We start from the raw sequence: 9,561 nt of genomic DNA on the forward strand, positions 1-9,561 counted from the left end.
ATATGTGACCTTGGACCACAAAACCAGTCATAAGGGTCAATTCTTTGAAATTGAGATTTATACATCCTCTGAAAGCTGAATAAAATGAAAAAAAGCTTTCCATTGATGTATGGTTTGTAAGGATAGGACAATATTTGGCCGAGATACAACTATTTGAAAATCTGGAATCTGAGGGTGCAAAAAAATCTAAATACTGAGAAAATCACCTTTAAAGTTGTCCAAATGAAGTTCTTATCAATGCATATTACTAATCAAAAATTAAGTTTTAATATATTTACGGTAGGAAATTGACAAAATATCTTCATGGAACATGATCTTTACTTAATATACTAATGATTTTTGGCATAAAAGAAAAATCGATAATTTTGACCCATACAATGTTTTTTTGGTTATTGCTAAAAATATACCCAAGCGACTTAAGACTGGTTTTGTGGTCCAGGATCACACACACACACACACACATACAGTATATACTGTATATATATATATGCAGGGCTCAACGCTAAGGATTTTTTCTACTGGCCTGGTCGGGCCAGTGATTCGAATTATTACTTGCCCTACCAGCATTTTCACTGGCTCTGCCACAAAAAGAAAATAGTTGCCTTTATCCTTGTTGTTGATCTACGTTATCTTGTATTCTAATAAATAAACTTAGGCCTATATGACACCAATATTTTAGATACAAATCACATTTTACAATTCTCGATTTCAATTTCGATACAACAGCCAAAACTACTAGCCTGACAATTATAAAGTTCAATCAAGTGAACAGTCAGTAAACAAATTACAAGCAATAACACCACTGAATATATAGAACAAAGATACAAATGAAATGATTTAGGATTTTATGATTGTAGGTGCTCAGGTACAGAAATTGAATAATCACATATACAATAACATTTCCATATTCTTCACTGTGTTGCACCTTGATTTTCCATAGCCATCTGGTTAAAACAAAAAACCCAGATTTACACAGCTTTTATAAGTTGTCATTTTATCATATCATGCCTATTCAGGACACAATGTTATTGAATTTGATTTGTTGCCTAGACTCTCAGCCACAATTACTTTTCCATAAGTTTGACATGAAGTTATCAATGGGTCCCTTTTGAGATACTGCAAAACTTTACAGTCTCCTATTCTCGGCCCAGTTGTTAATGAGTGGAAACCAGGACACTTCTGTGATGCTGGTTTTCAGCTTCCAGTTTAGACAGGGCCACAAATGGCGCTTTTCCACTGCGTGGTGCGACTCGCCTCGGCACGGCACGGTTCGGCTCGGCACGGTTTGCGTTTCCACTGCAGTTCAGTACCGCTTTAGAGTGGGCGGGATTATTCACATGTCGTTATAGTTGCGCCGCCTCTACTACCACGACTCCTAAAAAAACCTTTTTCATTCCGCGTCGCCCCATCAAGCTCTCGCTGGATCCGCTCCTCTGCTATCAACGAGAGGAACGTCTGTTCTTCCACAACAGACAACAAAACTTTTTGGTTGTTAAAAAAAGGTGCGCTCGTTCAAAACAGTATATGCTCTGCGAGAGGTCAAACATTGCCTCTCTGCTCTCCTCTGGATTAACCTCTTAAGAATATCCTCTCAGGCTACGGGTGATGAATTGTGCTTTCCACAGCTCAGTGGTCTCAGCTACCACTGCAACGTTGCACAGTTTTCTGCTGTTGTTGTTATTGCAATAGATACTACATTCATCGTATAGCACATTAATTAGTGGAAAAAGAGGACAATGATGCATTTGTCACAGCGTAAATTAATGTATATGGCTTTTATGTAGCTGCTAATAAAATGATCAGAATTGTAAAATGATTTTTATAAGTTCATTATGTTTGATTAGGGGAAATGTACCAGACCAACTGGGCAATTAACCTTCTCTTGCGTGTAGCACAAGCTATCATAAGCTTTCATAATGACCCTCCAGACCATCCCTGTTAGACCTAATTAAACTCATTCACACTTTATGCCTAGTAAGGAAATCGTATAAAATCTGAAATTGAATGCGGTAATCTTAGTTTTACCTTTTCACAAAAATCCACCGTAACCCAATTATATCAATCCCAGAAGAATATCACATTACAGAAGCCTTTGACTCATGGATTTTCACATCTCCTGTGATAAATGTGAGCTAAGGTATAATTTGCTTGAAGAGCTCCAGTAAGGAAAGGCTAATATAGCAGAACTAATGTGCAGCAGGAATTTTCTGTGATGCTTAAATTAACCACCTGCAGATTTGGTCTTGCTTAATTCATTTTTAATGCGACTTTATAAAAGTTATAGAGTTTCCCAAATATTATTGATACTGTTGTATTCACCAGACAAACATCCAAGTTCCAAAAGTCATAAAACCAATGAAAACTGTAACCTAAAAATGGCAAATCTTAATTTTAACTAGTTGTATTCAAATCCAAGAATACTATTTAGTACCCCTGAATCAAACTATAGTAATTATACCAACAAAACAAATTTTTATGGGTTAAATCAGGTAAAAATGGCTCTTTAAGGTAACAGTTGCAGGTTATCATGTTTTATCATGTAGGTAGCTGACCCTTTGGCAAAATCATAACTGTCATGAAACCTCACAGTTGACTGATTGGTTAATATATATATTTATTTACAAAACCTATTGACTAAAACATTCTTAGGGGTCATAATAAAGTTACATACCCTTTAGAATAGCCTTCATATTGGGAACCTTTGAATGCTCTCCAGGTTTTGGAACAGAGCATGTAAATGATACAGTGGATGTGTTTCTTCACTTATTTCTTTGCACCTTCTTGTTAAGAAGGCTGTGTGTGCAGTTCTTTTAGGTAACAGAAGCTTTTATATCAGACTCAAATCTCTGCTGCACATATCAAAGAGACAAGCCAGACAAGTGTGCATGTGAGATATAATTATCTCATCCCCTGTTGTGGTGTGTTTTTGCTACAGGAACGTCTGTTGCTGTCTCTGCTTCCTGCTCACATTGCCCGAGTGATGAAAGCTGAAATCATACAGAGACTACAGGGGCCGAAGTTTGGTCAGGTGGAAAACACCAACAACTTCCATAATTTATATGTACAACGTCACACTAATGTCAGGTGTGTTGATAATATAACTAGAAAAGAAGAATTTCCACCACAGGGGTGGCAGGGGGAGATTGGGGCTTTGGGGGGTAATTAAAAATGTATGTAGTTTTGAGCTCTTTTGACTCTTGCCGTTTTGCTGTGCAGAGCAATGAGCAGATGAGTTGTATTCCTCCCGTTTCGACTGTTTGTGAATAAACAAATTTAGTCACCCAAGATGTTATTTTTTTTTTTTCAAATGGTGGACTTCCGATGAAGTAACCAAGTCCATCAAGTTCCAATGTCTCTCAGTTTTCAAAGGACTTTTTTATTTAACATAATATCTTGGAGTGCCAAAAATTCTTGCTTGTTATTTAAGCTTTCATTCCCTGTGAGACAGCAGCATTAGCAGGAAATCTTTTCTATGTCTGTAATGCACAGAAATGAAAAGGTCAGGGATTTAAAAGAATACAAAAAGATTATGTCACATGAAGTGTCACACGTTCAGACATGCAGAGATCTTGAGAAACACAATACTGTGAGGGTGCTTTTCTTGTGGCGGTTCATTCTGTTATGGTCTGAGGGGAACATTGCCATTAGCATTATTCTATTGTTCTGCTGCATGGGAAATACAATAAGTCCGAAGCAATTAAACAGTGTCAGATGCATAAAAAAGGTTCATCTAAATAAATCGGTATGTCTTTTTTCCAGTCCTGAGTCACCCATGCAAATTTATGTTCTCTTACAGTATTTTGTATGCTGACATTGTTGGATTTACCCGTTTGGCCACCGATTGCTCACCTGGAGAGTTGGTCCATATGTTGAATGAGCTATTTGGCAAATTTGACCAGATTGCCAAGGTAAGCTGGATCTCCTAATCCAGTGACTGACATGTACTTTATTGATATAAACCTTCTGGTTTGGAAAATATATTACTTTGTAAAACTCAAACCAAATGTTGCAGATAATTAAAAAAAAAAAAAAAATCTGGCTGTTGACATTCTTGATTGTTTCTGTGTGTTTCAGGAAAATGAATGTATGAGAATTAAAATTTTAGGGGACTGTTATTACTGTGTATCTGGCCTCCCAGAGTCCTTGCCAAATCATGCCAACAACTGTGTGAAGATGGGTCTTGACATGTGCGAAGCTATTAAGTAAGTTCAGCCCCACATGTCTGCAATCAGTGGTGTTTTTAATACTAATTTGACCTACTACTACTAAATACTACAATAAACAATTTTGGTACTTAAGGTCTACAATCTGGGTTCTGCAGCAAAATCAATTGAGAACCAGCAGTCTAAACATCTGTCAAACTGCACATTTCCAAAGAGCTTGTACATCTGTTGTTTCTTTTAGATCTTAGCTGAAAGATTCTTTGCCTCTGATTAGCTTGAAAACATCTGTCCTAGGTTCATAATTATTATATATTCTGCAGACCTGTTCACACTTTGTCTCTAAAGAACAACACTGTTAACATCTGGCTTTATTGCACATTACCACTGGAGATTAGAACATACTGTATATAATTTAAATCATCATTCTGTTTCTATTTACATGTAACTTCATTGCATCAAATTAAAAGCATTTTATTATACAATAAATAGACCAGGATTTAAGCAAACTGTGTGCTCTATTTCTATGATAGAATTTAGGCAGAGTCAGTCCAGCAGCAAAGCTTCTATTCCAGTCCTATAATCCTCCGCGCAGAGGGGCTGATTGGTCTCGGCCCAGTACTGCTGTGAAGGACATGATACCTGGCCATCCCGATAATGAGTCGGAGGCCTCAGAGGTCAGACTGTGGAAAATGACTGGTGCTGAGTCTAGACGAGAGAGCTGTCTTTCTCTTATCTCTGCCAGTTCTGCAGAAACCTGGAAGAATGAAATCTCTCTATTAGTAGTCCCTGGCAAATTGTGGTGTTGGAAAATGTGCTGTGAATTCCTGTTTAAGGATTGCAAGAAAACTGGTTGGAAACACAGTGTTGTAGAATAACGTATTATCAACCAAAAAAAAAAAAAAGAGTACATTTTATGAATATTCTGTGAACATTCTATATTGTATGTTTTGAGTACTTATTCTAAGCCATAGTGTAGAAACACTTTAGTTTTCATTTTAAACCAAGTGCCAATAAATGCTTTATAGATCAGCACCATTTTATAAAATGAATAATTCACACAAAAATTTAATTTGTTGTTAATTTTTCAGTGTCATGTCTTTCTAACCCCTTTTATTTTCTTCTGTGGAAACCAAACGAAGAAATTTTAAATAATGTTCTAACGGCTGAGAACATTTTTTAATAAATTACAAAATCATATCGATCAGGGTCTGTTATCACTTGTGACTGATCACGAAACTGCAGGTTTGAATGTGCTAAAGAAATATTTAAGAGCTATAAGTTAATGTAAATTTTAGTCTGTCCCCACATGATGCAATTGTATGGCTACAGAAGACATGTAATATAACATAAGAAACACAGGGCCTACTTTTGTTGTCCTACGGTGCTTTTTTGGAACTTGAAATCCTCAGATCGCTGTATGGAAAAGAACAGCTAGGGCATGTTGTTAAGCATCTTATTTTATGCTCTAAAGAAGAAAGAAAGTCACAGGTTTGAGTAAATGATTAATTTTCAACAGGGTCATGCTCACCACTTTTGATGCATCTCTTGCAACTTGTGAATTGGAGTGACAAAAACAACATTCAAAAGGTCGTGCCTTTTAAAAGGTCAAAGCCATGTATCTTGTCTCAATGTGTTTCTAATCGTGTTATGGTATAAGGTTAAATCGATGCTCTGGTGTCTGATGGGGTATGTTGTTATTTCCTTCTTCCTTTTCTGTATAGGAAAGTGCGAGACGCCACAGGAGTGGACATTAACATGCGAGTTGGTGTTCACTCTGGAAACGTTCTCTGTGGTGTGATTGGCCTCCAGAAATGGCAATATGATGTCTGGTCACATGATGTGACTTTAGCCAATCACATGGAAGCAGGTGGTGTACCTGGGTAAGCCATTGTGGGGGTTTTATTTTATTGTTTGTTTAATTTTTAATTAAAGCTATTCATAATTATAATATGCATTTTCAGTTTGTAGAAGATGTGAAATTGTTGACAATCTGGTCAGAAAAACGATAGTAATTGCAAGTTCTTGATGAATAGACGAGTCCACATCACCTCAGTGACTCTTGAGCACTTGAATGGGGCATATAAGGTTGAAGATGGAGATGGCCAGGAGCGTGATCCTTATCTAAAAGAGCATGGAGTTGTAACCTACTTAGTGATCAACCCAAAGGTATGAAGAACAAATGAACAGTCGCTTTTGTTTCCTTCAAGTCTAAAGCTTTCTTTCAAAGCCTAGCCATTATTGCTGATGCTGCTGTCTTTACAAAATCTTGTGGCAATATTTTTCATGTTACTAAGCTATCCAAGGCACTTACTAAACGCAGCTGAATAGGTTTAGTGAAGTTTGTCTAGACTGTGGTCTGTTTTTTTCAGGCAGAGAGAAAAAGTCCTCAGCACCACTACAGACCCAGACACGCCATGTATGGGACTAAAATGAGAGCTTCAGTGAGGATGACCAGATACCTGGAGTCATGGGGTGCAGCCAAGCCTTTCGCCAACCTTCACCACAGAGACAGCATGACCAATGAGAATGGAAAAATCAACACCGCTGTGAGCTTGCCTATGAGACACTATGAACTCTCCAATAGCAGTTCTCAACAGTCCTCCCTTTCTTCTTTTTTTTTTTTTTTCAGGGCCTAGATTTTAGAGTGGAGATTTTAAAGTTAAACTGCTTAATGTACAAAAGTAAATAAAAATATCCTTAAATTAATTTTTAAAACTTGACACTTCTTAAAATTCATAAATAGCACTTGGTAAAATTAATATACAAGTGAGGTAAATCAGCTTTTGATGTGAAATAAAAATAAATAAATACAAATATTATTCTAATATATAACTATGCACAATTATATAGTTAGTTGTGATATTTGTGTTCATCCTATTTTCATCCTATTTACAGTTCAAGACCCACCAGTCCCATACGCAAATGTAATATATGTACATATATTACATTTTCATTTTTGAAATAGATTGTCACATGACGTAAGACAAACATATACAGTATGAAACCTATTAGAAATTGGGGTTACACTTTATTTCGATAGTCCACTTTAGACATTCTATTAACTATAAGTAACTTTGTAACTACATGTCAACTACATGTCAACTAATTCTGATTAATTTGCAACTACATGTCTACTAACTCTCAGAGTAGACTGTTAGGGTAGGTTTAGGGTTAGTAGAATAAGTTGACAAAGAAAGTGTTAGAAGATATTAAGCAGACAGTCTACTAATACTCTACTAACTGCTAGTTGACATGTAGTTGCAAAGTTACTTACTGTTAATAGAATGTCTAAAGTGGACTATCGAAATAAAGTGTTACCGAAACTGGAATTGTATATATTACCACATATATCTAGATCATACAAATATGTGTTCATATATGTGTAATACAATTTTTGGACATATGTCATATGTAGCTGATATGTAGCTGTCGATACATGTTAATATGATATAAATAATTATAAATGTTTTTTTTTTTTTTTTACAAAAACCTATATAAACAGCTTTTGTTCTTGTGGCTTTTATGTGTTTGAGATGTCAATGTTAATATCATATAAATAAATATAAATGCATTTTAAAAATTGTTACAAAAACATAAAAACAGCTTTTGTTCTTGTGACTTTTATTTGTTTGAGATGTCCCTACTGCTAAAAATTACTCACCACCTACTCTTTTCTTATTAACAGGATGTCCCCATGGGCCAGTACCACTTTCAGAGGCGTTCAGAGAGGTGATTTAACTTCTGTATCTTTTTCCAACAGTAACATTGTTTTTTAGCCTACTAAAGGGTAGGTTGCTACAGTAGGTGACATATTTAATCTGTTCTCAATCCTAGTGATCCTAGTTTTGACCCTTTTGTAATAAACATAGTATTTAAATACATACAGTACAATTAATATGTATAGAATTAATTGAAATGGTAAATATATTTTATATTTATGAATGCATGCCAAAGAGATCAGCATAGACAGAGTCATTAATAAGTCAGTGCCCTCCTCAGAACAAAATCTCAGAAGAAGCGTTTTGAGGAGGAACTCAACGAGAGGATGATTCGAACTTTTGATGGCATCAATTCTCAAAAGTAGGTCATCTTATATCTCTGCTTTATTTGCCCATGATGTTTAATGTTCCAGTTCTTTGTTGGTTGGTTTTATCTATACGTGTCTTTTTATTTCCATAGACAATGGCTCAAATCGGAGGACATTCAGAGAATATCTTTGTTTTTCCACAATAAAGCATTGGAAAAAGAGGTAAGCACTGATACTTTGTAAGCTTATGTTAATCTGAAATAGAGTCATCCATAGTTTTTTTATAATACATCACCATATAAATAATTGAAACATAAACCTGTTTGTTGCCATCCACGATAAGACAGAATGAAACAAATCAGTCAACTAAATAAAAAAATACCAAATTGTTCGATTCTGGATGAGAAAAGTGTGTCCTTTCCCTGCAGTATAGAGCAACGACCCTGCCGGCCTTCAAATATTATGTGACCTGTGCCTGCTTGATATTCTTCTGCATTTTCATCGTTCAGATCCTGGTTCTGCCAAAGTAAGTTTGTTCATATTCTGCACCTGTTTCACAATGCATGACAACACAGGAAATGTCATAGAAGGGTTTAAAGCAGTGTTTCCCAACCGGGGTGCCGTCTGTCGAGAGCAGGGGTGCCGTGGCCTGTGTAAAAAAAATCATTTTTTAATATTTTTAAATTGCTAAAATGTTCAAAAAAGCATCTATTATATAATATCCATTTCTGATGTCGCCAATAATTAGAGATGCACCGAAATTTCGGCTGCCGAAAATTAGTTCACCGCTCAGGTTTCACTTTCACGTGGTGTGACGCTCTGCGTGTTATCCCCCTCTATGCGTGTGTGTGCCCCGCTTAGTCACTCACGGCCCATGTGAGTGCTCCACTCATATACCGTTCATGCTCATCGGAACAGCAAAGTCCACTCAAAAAATGAGCCGACAGGAAACATCGATGTAGGCCTAGTACAGTATTGTTTCTGTCTGCAATAGCCCTACTGTGTTGTAACATAGTGTGGTATGCAACTCTGGTAACGCTGCCCTCTCATTAATTGATCTGCTAACCTTTATGCTCATGTGTCCTCTGATAATAATAGCTTTCTAGGATTAAACATTATTTGGATAATTGGTAAAAAAAAAAAAAGTTAAATATCTTAACCCTACTGTTAGACCTACCTGAAAAAACTAAAAAGCAATTTATTTAATTCGAAGGCCTGTCGTTATTTTTTATTTGTGCTATCATTAGTAATTTCTTTATTTGTTCTTATTTTATTATTAACTGCTTAGCCTCCTTGTCATTTTTTATTCAATTCAAAGTTTGAAATCAAGCTATCTCGTGCTACTGCACCAAAATGACCCCACTGTAAAAT

At 36.0% G+C, this 9,561-nt stretch overlaps 1 protein-coding gene across 1 annotated transcript in view; it reads left to right on the plus strand.

The window, feature by feature from the left end:
- The window catches only part of LOC107746972 (adenylate cyclase type 2-like), a 127,929-nt gene that overhangs the window by 99,110 nt on the left and 19,258 nt on the right, over window positions 1-9,561 (plus strand). The window contains exons 4-13 of the mRNA XM_016561339.1: window positions 2,936-3,084; window positions 3,797-3,908; window positions 4,075-4,202; window positions 5,885-6,043; window positions 6,197-6,329; window positions 6,533-6,709; window positions 7,849-7,892; window positions 8,163-8,243; window positions 8,343-8,412; window positions 8,619-8,716. Coding sequence (XP_016416825.1) covers window positions 2,936-3,084; window positions 3,797-3,908; window positions 4,075-4,202; window positions 5,885-6,043; window positions 6,197-6,329; window positions 6,533-6,709; window positions 7,849-7,892; window positions 8,163-8,243; window positions 8,343-8,412; window positions 8,619-8,716 — 1,151 coding nt within the window. The remainder of the gene's footprint in view (window positions 1-2,935; window positions 3,085-3,796; window positions 3,909-4,074; window positions 4,203-5,884; window positions 6,044-6,196; window positions 6,330-6,532; window positions 6,710-7,848; window positions 7,893-8,162; window positions 8,244-8,342; window positions 8,413-8,618; window positions 8,717-9,561) is intronic.

Source organism: Sinocyclocheilus rhinocerous, unplaced genomic scaffold (genome assembly GCF_001515625.1).
Source record: "Sinocyclocheilus rhinocerous isolate Xijiao unplaced genomic scaffold, SAMN03320098_v1.1 scaffold529, whole genome shotgun sequence".
Classification (NCBI taxonomy): Eukaryota; Metazoa; Chordata; class Actinopteri; order Cypriniformes; family Cyprinidae; genus Sinocyclocheilus; species Sinocyclocheilus rhinocerous.